Source organism: Cyprinus carpio, chromosome A16, assembly GCF_018340385.1.
Source record: "Cyprinus carpio isolate SPL01 chromosome A16, ASM1834038v1, whole genome shotgun sequence".
Taxonomy (NCBI): Eukaryota; Metazoa; Chordata; class Actinopteri; order Cypriniformes; family Cyprinidae; genus Cyprinus; species Cyprinus carpio.
Window position 1 is genome coordinate 15,074,288 of NC_056587.1, and position 16,753 is coordinate 15,091,040.

Consider the following 16,753-nt stretch of genomic DNA (forward strand, 5'->3'; position numbering starts at 1 on the left):
ATATGATATCTACACATACAGCCAAAATATAAACTAAGCACCTGTCAAATGGATAAATGTAAATGTGAAAATTAACCAAGAACAATAAATACTAAAAAAAAGTAATGGTGATATTCATTGTTAGTTTCTTACTGTAAAGAGTTCCCGAGGTAAATCTGTTAGAAAGATTTGATAATGTCTGACAACATGTACACCTTCATTTTAATCTGCTAATAAATACATCAGAGCAAATGAATTAGAATCAACTTAAGCAATCCCCATTACAGAACATCACCTTCAGTCAGAAGTTTATGATGTTAGAACATTCAGGTCATTGCCATTATGTTCTGTAAAGGAACGGTACTCTGTTGTGCTGGTAGATAGATAGTGACTTAAAGCAAGTTGACATTTGATGTACATGATGGGGAAAAAAGCTAAAAACAAAAACACAAAAAACAAAGCTCTAGATAGATGCATATCTCTTTTCTTTTTTGATAAAAGTGCACTCATTCTGTGCTTGCTGAAGAGAGAAACCCTGCAAATTGGAGGTCTTTCTACCTCGACATCAGTGAACAGACCAGAGGAAGAGCCCTTAGTATGGAGACACAGAAATAGATCCCTCTGATCTATCATCAGACATCAGTAATATACATCCCTGTTTTATTGCAGTCTCCTGAGTGAAAAACAGTCATTTCAGGTCAAGTGTACATACACACTGTCATCTTTGAATGCAACTTTGGACTGCGGAACTAAGAGGAGTGTGTTTTTTGCTGACTGAACACTTCCTCCAAACATGGCACTGCAATGGCATAGGAGTCAAAGCAGTCATACATGACATGTTAACATGACAAATATGGCACTATGTCAGGTACCATCTGTGGGTGCTGCTTATTTATTTTGATAAAAGAGAGTATCCATGCTGTATTGATCAATGAGTGTGTCTAAAGCATCTTCAGTGTCTCATAGCTGCAGAACAATCCGGTGGGCCGATGATCTGGGGCTGTTATTGCAGCTGAGAAACCCGCAGTGGAGTGGCACTGCTGAAGTCCAGGAAGAACGGGCCTTCCTGTTTGGGCAGGAAGGTAGTGGGGATGACATTGTAAATCCCGGCAGGCAAGTTCTCGACCTCCATATAACAGAAACCGCATCTGAGGATAAAGAGATCAAATTCCATTATATAAGGTAGTATAACAATAACTACCTTAAATCTTTGAACTATTGCAGACCATCAATTTAGATAAGTCAACCATGCTGCTGTAGGATGAGACCAAGAAACATTTTTCTCAAACATATTTTGCAGTTATATGACTATATTGTAAAGTCTGACCTAGATTTCTTTGTGAGACAAGGCTGTGCACTTCAAGCATTTGCAAGCTTACGTTAAAGTGGAACACAGGCCAGGTGACTGTTATAAAAGAACAAGACTGTACTCAGAATATCATGTTCATGCTACCATATTATTTTTGTTATTTTTAAGTCTTATATGTGTCTTTGAAAATACAGACACTATTGTTTAAAAATTTGGGCTCAGTTTTTCTTTTCTTTTTTGAAAGAAAATAATAGTTTTATTGAGCAAGGATGCATTTGAAAGACTTTTATTTTGTTACAATATAAACTACAGTATAAAGTAAATAATGTTTTTAAACTTTCAATTCATCAAAGAATCCTCAAATCAGAACAGAATTATTTATGAAGGATCATGTGACTCTGAAGAACAGAGTAATGGCTGCTGAAAATAGAGGAATTAAATTTTTTAATATATAGTAAAATACAAAACTGGTATTTCAAATAACAATAATATTTCATAAAATATTAAATAATCCTACCGACCCCAAAATTTTGAATGGTAAATTTTAAAAAGGGGGGTCCTTTATAAGGGGTTCATCATATTAAGGGGGCTTTACCATCTAAAATCTGCATTATACATCTAAGCACACTGCATTGTATACTGTATCCCATAATGCTTGTGGTTCACTCACTTGTCATATTGCAAAATAGAAGTTCTAGACAAAAGATTTTATTTTATTTTTATTTTTTTGTATTATTATTATTTACACTAATTTTCAGACTCAAAATGGAAAATGTTTTTACATAAAACTGATAAAATGTTTTTTAAAAAAAGCCAAATAACCATTTTTATTTTATAGGTAACTAGGTGCTATTAACAGTATTAAACATTGAGGTTGGTAGGTCTGATTGTGTAACAGTATGCAAGCATTATGCACTTTGCATAATAATGTTAAAAGCATACTCTAGTAGGCAGTATTTAAGTGTTTTGAAATGTATAATACGCAGTATGCAATAAGCAGTACACTAGCATCCCAAACATAGCCAATCTGTCTCATATGGAAGAACGGAAGTCAACACAGGGTTGGGCTCTGCCTCACCTTCTATCTAGTTTTCTTCATCACAAAGAGAGTATTTCTTTACCTGTAATCTCCACTCCCTCTTTTTTCTGATGATCCAGATTCCCCTGCAGTAGATACGGTCACCACCTCAAAGCCCACGCTGTACTGCCTGCAGAGAGAAAGCCAAACTCGTTTATATTCACAGGCATCACGCTACATCATACATCCTCTCACACTCTACAGTGAAAAGAGAGAGAGAATGACAGAAGGGATCTGAATGTGTGTAGGTGTTTCTTCCGCAATGGAGTAGTTGCACAGGATGGCCCTGCCTTGATATCAAGGGAAATCCAACAACCCATGAAATCCCACCCCCTTCTAGTAGCCAAAAGGATTTTTTTAATTTATAAAAACACATGCAAAACACTATTCCCTTACTTATAGTTAACACACCCTATGTAAGTTACACCTAATCATAGCAAATTTCTTAAATTATAAAGGCCTTCAGATTATATATTGATATTCAGGTTTCGAAGGATATATATGTTTATTGCAATTATTTTAAATACCAGTTGTAACCTTTGAAATGTAATGAAACCAAAGAAAATAAGCAGTTTGACCTGGAGCCACGGAGTTCGATAAGCAGAGGGCCTGCTTTGTCCATGTTGAACTGGTATATGGGGTTGTTCTTGAAGGTATCTCTATAGTTTCCACAACCTCCTGCACTGGCCCCCTTCCACTGGCCATTTATCTACACATAGAGAGAGATGTTAAACCATCTGGAAATAGTTTCCAACAAGAACAACCACTAAGAATACTTTAAACAGCGAAAGCAGAGGCATGAACTCACTCTTTTGGTGTGGGTGAAGGGTGTTGGGATTTTGGAGAAATTAAACTTGCATACCGAGTACACCTGGAAAGGGCATATTCATTACAACAGTTAATATGATTAAAATACTATAAGAAATAAAAACCATCCATCGCACTTGATTGTGTTTTTACCCGTAGTGTGTAGTTGATGGTGTTTTGTTTCTCATACTGAGAGACCACCAGTGTGAAGGCGTGAGTTCCAGGACTAGTCAGCTTGATCTTGGTTAAGTAGTGAGGACTGTTGATCCTGATGCCATCAATGTAGGGAGGAGGTTCAGCTGGAAAAAAAAATCGGAACCGAGCACATAAATGAAATTAGAAACTATAAAGAATAAAGATATACACAAGTGAATGTATTTGACTTCTTGAATTATGTGCTCACTTACCTGGATAATAGACTTTCTTTCCATTGGTCTTGTAAACTACTAAAGTAATAAACTCCCGGTTTTGAGCAAAGTCATCCGAGAGTGAATAGAAAAGAAAGAAATTCATAAGTACTCACTGTAAAAAATTATTGCAATTTTAACTAAAATACTACAGCAAAAACATGTTACTTGGTTAAGTTCTCTTACTGTATAAAATTAAAAACTGTAATAGATATAACCTTACATTTCATGCATTTTACAGTAACGTTTATAATTTAAGTCATAATTTATATTAATATAACTGCCATTTCCAAAATTCCCTATGTGTTTTTTGATTGTATATTGTTTAAATAATTGTGAAAAACTACTTGTGATTAACTTTGATTCATCAAATGGTTTGTAGCATTACCACAGTAACAGTGTGGCCTTGCTAATTCAGCAGAAAAGGCTGCTCGATTTATTGATTTAAAATGTAATGTTCTTGTTTACAGGTTGTTTTGTAAATGTTTACACAGTGATTTTGGAAACCACAGCTGCCAAATTTTTTACTCTGTCTTCTCAATCTGTTTGTAGTAAACTGCACTACAATCTGTTGCAGTACCTTGTCAGTGATGTGTCTGCTGAGCAGGACCCATACTGCAGCGCCCCCTTGAGGACACTGCACTTCCAGCTTGTACTGAGGATTATTGGCCAGACTGTAGACATCTTTCACTGGTCCCTGTTTGCCATCCCAGCTACTGCAATAGCATAATGCACATATATTTTTTAGGGCTGTCAAATGATTAATCACGATTAATCACATCCAAAATAAAAGTTTTGTATGTGTACAGGGTATATTTATTATATATATATAAATACACACACATAAATTATATATTTAGAAAATATTTACATGTATATACATTTATATATTTATATTCTTATATTTTATATTATATATAAAATATATTTAATATATAAACATAACATATTCTTCTTAAATATATACATGCATGTGTGTGTATTTATATATACATAATAAATATACACAGTATACACACACATATATTATGTAAACAAAACTTTTATTTTGGATGTGATTAATCGTGATTAATCATTTGACAGCCCTAATATTTTCTAATTATCTGATAATAATCAGACGTCATAGAGACATTTATATAGATGTAATGACAATGAGACGGACCTGTGAATACATGAGGATTCTTTAAACAGTGCTGGATTCCAGCTCAAATAGATGACGTCGTAATACTGGCACAAGTCTTCCCAGATGATCCAAAATACACCTTAAAGAAAATCACACGAGTCAATAACAACTTCTTTTACAATATTTGTCTTGTGGCATTGCTAGTTTAGCACTGACTTACCATTGTCAAACTTCTGTGCAGTTTTGGGGTCAAAATTGAGGTATTTGAGAAGATCTGGTGTCCAGTTCTTTTCGTCACGTTCGCTATATCGCCCTTTCCACCTGAGATGGCTCCATGGGTTCTTCAGCTGGAGGAAGCGTTTACCCTGAGAGAACAAGCAGGAGATGATTTTGATGTTGTTGTTGTTGTTATGGTCATGAGGCTTCACTATGTAAGAGATTTTTAACACAGACCAGGGGTCACGAGTTTCACCTTGTATTCCCTGATGTCTAGGACAGCGTATGCATGTGTGGGAACTAAACCCCACTTCTCCCCCTCCTCCTCAGTCATGACCCCTGTTGCCGTGGTGATGAGTACATCGCCTCTGTGAAACCTGCCAGAATAGATCACCAAAACACCAGTAATGTTATTGTTTACTAAAAAAAAAATTGGCACCTGAAATAAAACAAGCTTAATTTTAAGTACTGCTAAATCTAAAACAGAAATAAATATAAATTAAAGCTAAATCATAAAAAATTGACAACAGTATATAACAAAATTACACAAACTGAAAGTAAAATTAAAATGAAAACTGAATCTTTAAAAATAAAAGCTATATATAAATAATATGAAAATAACACTGAACACAAACTATTCATGACCAGAATCAAGACAGTAAAGTACTAGCAGCTCCATACCACCGAATTAAAAGAGCCATGTGACCTTACAGTGGTCAGAAATCAATAAACACAAGTGGATCGTGTTTGTACTGTGAATGTGTGCTTACCTCTGGTAAAGCATGCGGAAAGTGTCATCTTTGTTAAAGGACTGATTGTCTGAGTGCATAGCGATACGCTCTGGGATCCAGCCAGTGAGAGCGTGCAAATCAATATTCTACAAAGAGAAAACATGAAAGTGTCACCATAGTATACACTACTGTTCAAAAGTTTGGGGTCAGTACAACTGAACAACTTAATAGATTTCGATTTCAAATAAACACTGTTCTCTAGAACTTTACATTCATCAAAGAATCCAGAATATTATTTTATTCATTAACCATCAGACATAACATGAAAATCAGCCAGTATTGTAATATCTGTGCATCCCTTCGTATTTTTCTGTAAAAGTGACATTCATTTTGGTGACAGAAATGTTTTGTTTAGAGCAGCACTCACAGAATTGGAGCCTGGGAAATCGTATCCTCCCATGACCTTCATGTAAGCCTTCTCAATGAGCGACACCCAAAGTTCATTGCGGTTACTGGAGTAGGAGCAAAGCAGCTCGCCATTGCGATCCACCGGGAGGAAATCATCAATAATCACCTGACAGAGAAACACACACCTGAACTATAACAGTACAATACTTCAAACAATGAAGACGACAATAGAAAAAACTGCAGTTTATTTCAGGAGGTGGACTTAGAGAGGTTGAGCACCTTTCTCGGCACGCCGTTAATGTGCAGTTTCACCATGTACTTCCCACAAGGGTTATACTCTGGCTCTCCTTTCCTGTTCTGTGGGTAGATGATGCTAAATACAAACATGCAAATAAACATTTTATCATTGTGGGAACCTCCCATTGACTTCTATAATTCTTGTTATATAATTCTTATTAATTAAAATTATAGCAAAACAGAGGTGCTTGTTCAGGAATTTTTTACATTCCAGCCTGAGTACGGTAGACATTCTCAAGCTTGATTCAGTCCTTTAAGCATCCAAAAAGCAGCTTCATAATCCAAGGGTTACTGATGAGTCACACTATTAGTGTAAACAGTGAGGCCTAGCACACCCGCCATACCTTGTGATTAACTTTTTGTTGTAACGTCTCTCATATGCTGCACTGATGGCCAATGAGGCAACGAAGGAACAGTCTGACACAACCGTCTGCAAACAAAAGAACATTACATAAGCTAAAAGTCACATGAACAAACAAGAGCTTTCTGAATGGCAAAACTGCTTTAAATAATAGTCAAATTTATTACTGGTTAAGTTGTTTAAAGTTTAAATGAGTTCAAGTTTAAATGAGAAGCAAACTTAGCATAGAGATGCATAAAGCATGACCTGCTTGATGCTGAAGCTGGACACAGTGTAGATCATGGTGGGGTTATTGCAGATGTCATCAGGTCGAACCCAGCGTGAGAATATGGCTTTCTGCTTCGGTGACAGAGCCAGTTTTCCACATTTGTCCCTGTGTAAAAATGTGACAAATATTTTGACAGTGCTGCATTTCACAGTGTTATAGGAGTACTACTCTTAAATATACTTCTGATCAAAAGTTTGGGATGGGTAAGATTTTTTCAAATGTATTTCAAAAAAGTCTCTTATGCTTACCAAGGCTGCATTTATTTGATCAGAGGTAAAGACAATAATATTATGAAATAGTATTACAATTTAAAAATAACCGGATTCTATTTCAACATATTTTAAAATGTAATTTATTCCTGTGATGGAAAAGCTGAATTTTAAACAGCAGTTACTTGAGTCTTCTGTATCACATGATCCTTCAGAAATCACTTATATGCTGATTTGGTGCTCAAAAACCAGTTTATTATCATCAGTGTTGAAAAAGGGTGTGCTGCTGATTATTTTTGTGGACACTGTGATACATCTTTTTTAGAAAAATAGAAAGTTAAAAAAGGCACTTATTTGAAATAGAAATATCAGTAAAATTATAAATGTCTTTACTGTCACCTTTGATCAATTTATTTTGTCTTTGCTGAATAAAACCATTAATTTCTTTAAAATCAGTGAAACAGCTACACTTGTATAAATTACACTCCTACATAAAATACTCACGAGAATGGAACAGGAAAAGCAAAACGTTCCCTCAGGTCAACACTCATGAATGGAACATATTCAATTCCATTTATCTTGGAGGTCTTCCTACAAAACACACACAAACACAAAAATTAGGAATATAATTTCAAGATTATATTTTCAAAATAACATCAAACTTCTTTATTTCTATATATATAATGTCAAAAAAATGCTGAAAAAAATTTAACTAAAAAATACACTTGTGCCTTTTTTTTTTTTTTGGTTATGGCTGATTATGAACAAATTAAAACCCATATTAATATTATATAATATTCAGCACAAATAAAATAAAAATAAAAATTAAAAATGAAAAATTATTTTTGTAAATGCCAATTTAGGCATCACAACATTACACATGGACAGCATGAAAAAACTACTTGGTTACGTATGGTAACCCTTGTTCCCTGATGGAGGGAATGGAGATATTGTGTCAAAGTTCAAACATTAGTGGGCAAGAGCAATTGGAGAGCAGACAACTTTTTATGCTTTTGAATTGCTCTTGTGGTACTTTGGTGTCATACACCGATTGGTTTGCACGGTGCCAATGCATCTCGAACAAGCCTATATTTAAAAGCCTTCGGCGTTGAGGTAAATTAACAACTTTAACAACAACAAATAAATATGGCAGTTTAGCAGTGGACAGCAGAAGAGATCCATGCTCTTCTTCAGCGAGAGATAACAAGCGATTCTGGTCACAGGTTGGTAGGGATGTAACGATTCACTCAACTCACGATTAGATACGATTCATGATACTGATTCCATGATTCGATTTTCTCAGAATTTTATTTAAAAAAAAATTACAAAATGAGATTTGAGACAAATTATAAATGAAAAGATGTCTATTTCTTATCGCTTGGACAAAATGCTGAACATTTCTTTGTGAAATTTACATATGAAATTTTAAAACAAATCCAAAATCAAACAAATAAATAACACACAAAAAAGACATGTCTTCATATAAACAAACTAATGCTTTGCCTGTGCTCCTTCAAATCAGTTAGAGGCAACCACTGGATTTTAATCATGATCCAAAAAAGGTTCTGCGTACATGCTGCATGAGCAGTTTTAAATCTACATTAGATTGTGTAATTTCGAAATTTGAAGCAAAAACAGAATGGTATGACTTTAGCTTTGTGAAATTATGCTACATTAAACATATAAACGAGACAAAAACAGCAGATAGCTTGAATGAGAGCGCAAATTCTCTCTCTGACAGCAGGTGGTGCTTATGGAACAACAGCGTTACATCATTTTTTTGGTTACAGCTGTCAACAAACCAGCCCAGCGATTGACCCTATTGATGAACGCTGCATTCATATCCATTATACAGAGTCAAGATGAAAAGAAAATATCATCAGAATTTTTCTAAGTTCCCCTCAGAGATACATTTATTTTAACTCCTACCCACAATTGTATCACGATTCATTTTAAAGGGATATTCCATCCCTAAATGAAAATTTTGTCATTAATCACTTACCCCCATGTCGTTCCAAACCCATAAAAGCTTTGTTCGTCTTCGGAACACAATTTAATATATTTTGTATGAAAAACAGGAGGCTTGTGACTGTCCCATTAACTGCCAAGTAAAATACACTGTTAAGGTCCAGAAAAGTATGAAAGACATCCGCGACAAGGATACATTTTCTATGTGTCTTTACACTTTGATTTGAATGAAAACAGCGCATCTGTGCAGCGCGGCTGACACAGAAGAGTGTGTCAATCGGCTTGCGGTGCATCGTTACATCCCTTCAGATTGGTGACTTAGAGGGTTCTGCTCCTAGCTGACAAAATCGTGGAAGTTATCGCACTCCCCAAAGCCTGCACCATGACCCTCGTAGCCTGGAGGGCATAGTCAGTTGCGAGCGCAGTTCCTGCAGAAGCAGATGCAGCTTGTCCAGAGGCCCTGTAAGCCTTCGCCACAAGGGAGGAAGAAAACTTACAGGCCTTGGATGGGAGTCACGGGCAGCCCCACCAAGTTGTGGACACAGGTGCACTGCAATCGCCCTCTCCACCTAATGGACTTCCGTGAACCAAAGCCTGCACCATGACCCTCGTAGCCTGGAGGGCATAGTCAGTTGCGAGCGCAGTTCCTGCAGAAGCAGATGCAGCTTGTCCAGAGGCCCTGTAAGCCTTCGCCACAAGGGAGGAAGAAAACTTACAGGCCTTGGATGGGAGTCACGGGCAGCCCCACCAAGTTGTGGACACAGGTGCACTGCAATCGCCCTCTCCACCTAATGGACTTCCGTGAACCCCATTGCTGCACCCCCGTCGAGGATGGTGAGGGTGGAGGAGCCGGTGTATCATGTCCTGGCCAAGAAGGGGGCTTTCCATGATTTCGTAAGCTTCTTGTGCACCTCCGGGAAAAAAGGAACTGGGGTTGGTCATGACGAGTGTTCAGGGCAGGGTGGAGGAGTCCACTCAAGCTCGATGCTCTTGGCTGCCCGGGAAAGCACAGCTGCCATCTCAGCATCCGCCTCAGACTGAAGTCGTCGAGTTGTCAGCTTCGGATGGTTCCAGCCTGCCCACCAAGCTGCAATTGACAACTTATCCTTACTGCAAGCTCAGATTGAGTGATTGAACTTATCCTGAGACAAGCTCTCAAACTTATGTGGAAGCTCGACCAGAAGACACAAAGTGTGAGAAGAAATAGAAGTCCGTGGGGACTGACTTCCCTGATGCACATCGCTGCGGCCTCATACCCAGAGGTAGAAGGAGTGGAACGGGAAGCAGCAATGCACTTATGACCATATCCTCACAAAAAGGACATGAACCATCCACAAGGGCTGCTTCAGCACGGGCACAGCCCAAGCACTGAACACAGCAATCGTGCCGGTCAGAAGGAGAGATGTAGAAACCGCAACCAGAAGGACATGGATGGAAAGGAATGAAACACAATTCCACCAATGAAGCTCTTTTAGAGAATTTACTCTTTTAGAGGAAATTTGCTTTCGAAGATCGCCTTCAAATCACCCAGTGGTACTCTCACAACAGTTATCTGTGTGAGGGCAAAGTAGAGACCACTCCCTGTGTCATAGATCCAACGATGAGGAGATCGAGAGGTGAGTGATGTACTGCTTCTCACAAAGAGACACTGCATTTGGCACCGAAGAACAGAACGAGTGAGCAAATGCCACGCTGGTCTATTTATACCCAAATATCCAGGGGGTGGCCTGCTAGGCAAATTTTCCTCGCAAATTTCATTGCCCTTTCTCAGTGATGTCAGAAGTATGTAGGCCCCCAAGTGCCACCTCTAGTGTCAGAACTTTGACACAACGTCGATTTGACCGACTAAAAAGGAACATTTTCATTCTGAGTTTTACAAAAGATAGATTTGATACTATAATAAATTTATCAGCACTTTTGTAAGATTAACTGTAGTGAGTGTGAGATTAACAGTGATCGAAATGCAAACAGGGGAATAGGGCTGCACAATAAATCGAAATGGAATCGAGATTGTGATTCAACAGAAGCTATGACTGTCATGGGAATCCCAGGAAATATAGCGGTAGCTGGATAAACAGAAGATTTAACTTCTTTTATTGATTCAACGTGTCTAAAAAACAGTAGTTTATGACAATATATGATATATCTGAGTAATTTTCATTCAAATAAAGTATATTTATAATGCAATGCCTTTATCACTGCTTAGAATACTATGAAATATGTTGCGTGCCTTATTCTGTGTAAGAAGCCACATCATCTCACAGAAGGATTTATTTCAAACACTCGACTGATGTTTTGAAGTGCGTTTGGAGTAAAAATATGTTATTAAATGTGGTATTTTCACATGCTTTCTGATGGAGCAGTGTTTACTACACAGAGCCGTAGTTCACGGAGAAGCTATGCAAACAGCTGTCATTATGGTGAACGTCATTATGGTGAATTTCATAATCGGGCAATAAAATCATCTGCAATTTTTTTGCGTAACTTGTCAGTGAACTACAGCTCTGTGTAGTAAATGCTGCTTCATCTGAAAGCACGTGATGATGATTTACTGCTGATTACAGAACCGGCTTTACTGACAAAAAGCGCATGACAATCGCATTCAATTAATCGTGCAGCCCTACAGGGGAACTGAGAAAAAAATAATTAAATATCAGACATCACCCTTGCTTTGAGCCTACCTGAGCACCTCAATCTCCTCCGCTGTGTAACGTTGACCCTGCGGCTCACTGGACTGCACTGTTCGGACCGGCTGTGATTTGTCATGAAGGGAGAAGTCTGGGCCCAGTGGAAAGAACTGCCTCACCTGAGCAGGGCCTTTGGATGCTGAGAAGACAGGCTTGTCCTGATTCGCTTGTTTACTAAGAGAGTCTTTCAGTCCCTCTGCCCTGAAAAAAGAAAAGGAGATGGAAACAAAGGATTACGGGTAAAATGTGCATTGTACTGATTGTGCATTGTTCTATTTTGAAATATGTGTAAGTAGTGAGTTTAATAATATTTTATGGTAATCGTCAATATGCCACAACTGTTGTCGATACTGCTGTTGACTTTGTGGTATTTCACCCATAATATGCATAATACACTGGGGTATTAGTATTTTAGTATTAGAGTAAACAGTGAAGCACCTGTCCAAAGCCTGCCGAGCAAGCTGCTTCAGTTTCCCCTGCAGTGCTTGATCTGACGTCTCATTGGACTGTGTGGGAGAGAGAAAGAGTTCAAAGATTACAGGGCTTGGCTCAGTTTCTAGTTACAGAGGATCCCATATAACCGGCAGTGAGAGATATGAAACCAGAACAACCAACTTAACACCACCACCTGTTCCAAAGACTGACATTACTTCTGCTAACTGCTGCTAGTATCTGAGTCCACATGTGTAGTTATAAAGAAATTATATAGTTCTTTATATACACTACTGTTCAAAAGTTTGGGGTTAGTATGATTTTTTTTATGTTTTTGAAAGAAGTCTCTTATGCTCATCAAGGCTGCATTCATTTTATAAAAAATACAGTAAAAACAGCGATATGTTGAAAAAATTATAACAATTTAAAATAACTGCCTTATATTTTAATATATTCTAACATGTAATATATGTATTCCTGTGATGGCAAAGCTGAAAAGTTATTAATTTTTAGTTCTTAATATTTTGTTGGGAACCATGATACATTATTTTAGAATTCTTTTATAAAGAATTCAAAAAAATCTTACTGACTCTTTATTGAACCTTTTTTTGAGACTTTTGAACAAAAGAATATCTTAAAACTCAAAGCACTTTCCCTTATGTGATGACTCACCGCTTGAATACACAGCTCCACAGCCTGTGTATAGAGCTCAATGGCCTCATCCGTATTCTCCTTCTCATCTTCTTCAAAAGCCTGTGTCACCAGGAAGTACGCCCTCTCCAGATCCAGCTGATGCTTACTCTTCAGAGGGTCAGTGCTCTGTGCTTGAACTAATCACAGGGATTCAGTCAGGAAACTGAGGGATTCTAACACAGTAAGGCCTTTCAAATTAATTCACACAAAAATCAATGCATTTTTTTTACTCAGCCTCATGTTGTTCCAAACTTAATGGCTTTATAGGTCATATGATTGCTTAGTGTGCAGCGAAGAAATATATTTAGGATCTTATTCATTGAAAATCTTAATATCTGCCTTAGTTATGTCCAATTTTTTAAAATTTTTGAACCCTCCATGGTCCAACACAAATATTTGATACAAAATATTTTCTCTGGTACTTCTATTGGAATTATAACAATGCTGCTTGTTTTTAAACATTTTCATTAAAGAGATTTTATAATCATTTTCATAAAAGAAAATTTTGTCCTTTTGTAATCAATGACAGAATTTTCATTTTTGGGTGAATTACACTTTTAACAAAAACTGGAAGTATTGATATATTACATTAAATGTATAAATTATGATTAATTTTGTGTTTCCAGAAGATCCAAGATTCTCATTTGGTAAGGTATTTAAAGAAAAAAAAAGTAATTGAGGGGGAAAAGAAATTTGATTTCAGTTTATATCTTAATTTTTGTATTTTTACTATTATGTTTAAGCTCACTTACTCAATCCTGTTGCAGCGGTTAATAGATCACTGAAATGAAGACTGTTAGTTAATTAAAATTGTTCCTCACACAAAGCTAACATTTGGTTTTTAGAATATTTGGAATACAGCACATTGGTTTTATAGGTCACTTTAATTATACTTTCATGCCCTTTTTGCCTGTGTTTTGAAGCTTCAAAGCTGTTAAAAAAGAGCAACCAATACAATTTTGTGTTGCAAGAGAGAAAGTCATTACAGTATTGTAATGACCTAAAGGTGAGTAATCAATGAGAGAACATTAATGTAGGCTACTAAAATGTAATGCTGTTCTCAAATTACATAACACAAGAGAACGAGGAAGAGAATAACATTTAACAGTGAACTAGAAAATCTGACAGCATTCATTTGTGATTCCCAAATGCTGCATTAGTCACACCACTTTCAAACGAGGTATGACCTATATAAGCTTTTTAAAGGTTGGGCCGTGGAAAATATTATCAATTTCTTCCATCTACACCAACGAGGAGGTTTCACTTTTGTTGACCACAGAGAATGGCAGAAAAAAATTCAGCCCTGAATAATCAACTTAAAACAAGTATCAATAGACGAAAACAGCTTTTTGATGAGGTTATCATATTGTTATTAGTTCACGTAAACTGACCGGCATTGAGTAGAGCCTGTACTCTGTCCAGGTACTCGTTCACCTTGTCTTGGATGCTCTCTAGTTTGGATCCAGCCATGCCTGCATAGATGAGAGCCTGGGCAGCCTCCTATTAAGAACGCAAAAGAAAATATATCAAATATGAGTTTAATTCAAATACATTTTAATTGCTATACATGGGACAAGCTGACAATTCCATTGAATAAAGCCTTTTCAGGAATTTTAATGTAAACTAGCTTTAAATGTCAAATAGGAGAACCTTACCTTATAGTAGAAGACAGCTTCATTGTATTTCCCCTTCTGATCATGCAGTACAGCTGATTTGGCAAAATTAATGGCATCGAGTTCAAGAGCTGTACAATCCATGATTGACGTTTAAATGCTGAGTACTGAGTTCAGCTTAACTGGTAACGTTATATGGGAAATCATTTTAACCTGTTCTTCATTATAGGCAGCAGTTCCTCCGCGGATTTGCGTTTCTTTCTTGAGTTGTTCTCGTAACGTGAACTTCCCGACCTCAAACTCCGAAATAAAATGAGGCGAGACTGAAAAATATTGAATCCAAGGAGCATTCAAACGTAGTGATTCTAAATAAGGTGTGAAAACACAACGATTTAACTTGCTATGATGACATCAAAACAAATCGTCAAACCCGCAGTACTTCCGGATGCGGTGGGCGTGGACTGACGTTGTCACGACACGTGATTTCTTTCAGAGTCGTTGCAGTCCGAGTCATTTCCGCGAATCGGTTCCTTCAAATAGTTCATTTAAAAGAAATGGTTCAAAAACAATTCAGTGTTTCTTATTTCATTTATTACGTGGTGCCCCACATCCTTATCTCTATTACATGTCCCACGTGTAGTTTTTTTTTTTTTTTTTTAATTCAATTATATTAGTAGATCTTTCTAGACAGGGACACATAAAAATCACTGAAGAACAGTAATTTTGAACCTAAATATAATTAATTTGTACATTAATTACGCGATACAAAAAAGTTGTAATTATCTTATATTCTTTGCTTGTAAGTAACGATAAAAACGTGATAGGTTGTTGGTTCATTTAGTTTTTTGTTAATTTGAGAAGATCAGTTCACTTCGATTTATGAACAAAACGTTTAGGGGTGCGTTTCCCAAACGCAAGTATGGTCGAGTTCCGTCATTACCATAACGATGCTTTTGGGAAACGCACCCCAGTCCGATTCAAGAACAAATAGTTTGAACCGCTTTTGTAAACCAAATCCACTAAAAAGATCCAACCCTATGGATCCAACCCAAAGAACGATTCACTTACGAATCGGACACCTCCGTGATTCGCGTAGCAGACTGTGGGAAAATCCACCACTTTTCCCCATGAATGAGTAAAATGCGTTGGAATTATTTTTGAAACGCTTAAAACTTCCCCTATGACTGAAAATATACGCTCATGTCGCAGCTGTTCAAAAACATCTGTTAACAAGCACGCGTGTGTAAACCATTAGTTTAATTATGCACCATAAAACTGGATGTGTAAAATCTGTGTACAGTCTATATTTCTTTATTTATAACTTCAAACAAAACGAAATCTGGCTGAAAATGTTTTTGAACATTAGCTATAATAACAACTGGTAAGGTACCAATAAATACACATTCTATTATCTTAAAGTTTACCAAAGAATATTCTATCTATCTATCTATCTATCTATCTATCTATCTATCTATCTATCTATCTATCTATCTATCTATCTATCTATCTATGACCAACAGAAAGCTTATAGGCTCTGCAAAAGAATCCAGTCATAGTATTTAAGAAGTATCAGAAGCTGGTGATGTGTGATTAAGGACACACACACACACACACACACACACATAAACAAACACATCTGATGCTGTGTAAACTTAACCTCCTGCTGTTGTACATTCACAGGCCACTATTTTAAGAAGACTGTGGATCCAATACGTTTTCCCACACATGTGTGGTGTACACCAGTTCTGTATTATTGTCTTTTTTGCAGCTGAAAAAACAAGCAAACAACATTCTTTTTTGTATTGAGCTTAAACAGAAGCCAGAATCATCAAGAAGACATAAACTTGGCTTGTAACCATGTAATCAATTTGTATTAAAGAGGATGAAACAAAGTTTACATGTGTCCACAGATTTATGGGGAAATCGTAGCCTGGTGGTTAGAGAGTTTGACTCCTAACCCTAAGGTTTTGGGTTCGAGTCTTGGGCTGGCAATACCACAACTGGGGTGCTCTTGAGCAAGGCACTGAACCCCCATCTGCTCCCCGGGCGCCACAGCATAAATGGCTGCCCGCTGCTCTGGGTGTGTGTTCACTGCTGTGTGTGTGCACTTTGGATGGGTTAAATGCAGAGCACAAATTCTGAGTATGGGTCACCATACTTGGCTGTA

General features: G+C 37.0%; 1 protein-coding gene across 2 annotated transcripts; it reads right to left on the reverse strand.

The window, feature by feature from the left end:
* Positions 1-172: 172 nt before the first annotated feature.
* Positions 173-15,052, reverse strand: LOC109047661 (calpain-7-like). Of its 2 annotated transcripts, XM_042772907.1 has the most exons (22): positions 14,800-15,052; positions 14,629-14,681; positions 14,365-14,473; positions 12,953-13,110; positions 12,287-12,354; positions 11,843-12,049; positions 7,698-7,784; positions 6,963-7,089; positions 6,700-6,785; positions 6,338-6,431; positions 6,078-6,224; positions 5,690-5,796; positions 5,176-5,296; positions 4,924-5,068; positions 4,743-4,842; positions 4,162-4,296; positions 3,581-3,657; positions 3,327-3,472; positions 3,175-3,237; positions 2,945-3,075; positions 2,410-2,496; positions 173-1,127 (listed from the first exon to the last, which is right to left on the reverse strand). In XM_042772907.1, the coding sequence occupies exons 3-22, from the start codon at positions 14,441-14,443 to the stop codon at positions 983-985; spliced, it is 2,310 nt and encodes a 769-aa protein (XP_042628841.1). In that variant the 5' UTR covers positions 14,444-14,473; positions 14,629-14,681; positions 14,800-15,052; the 3' UTR covers positions 173-982. The 2 variants fall into 2 exon arrangements, with proteins under 2 accessions (XP_042628841.1, XP_042628840.1); XM_042772906.1 differs by having other exon boundaries at positions 14,629-15,052.
* Between the last annotated feature and the right edge of the window lie 1,701 nt (positions 15,053-16,753).

Excerpts from the sequence above, each read along its gene's own strand:
- LOC109047661 (XM_042772906.1), bottom strand. The coding sequence starts at position 14,730 with ATGGATTGTACAGCTCTTGAACTCGATGCCATTAATTTTGCCAAATCA. Across the intron at positions 5,069-5,175 it reads TAGACATCAGGGAATACAAG|GGTAAACGCTTCCTCCAGCT; the intron begins GTGAAACTCGTG and ends TTGTTCTCTCAG. Across the intron at positions 1,128-2,409 it reads AGAGGGAGTGGAGATTACAG|ATGCGGTTTCTGTTATATGG; the intron begins GTAAAGAAATAC and ends CTTTATCCTCAG.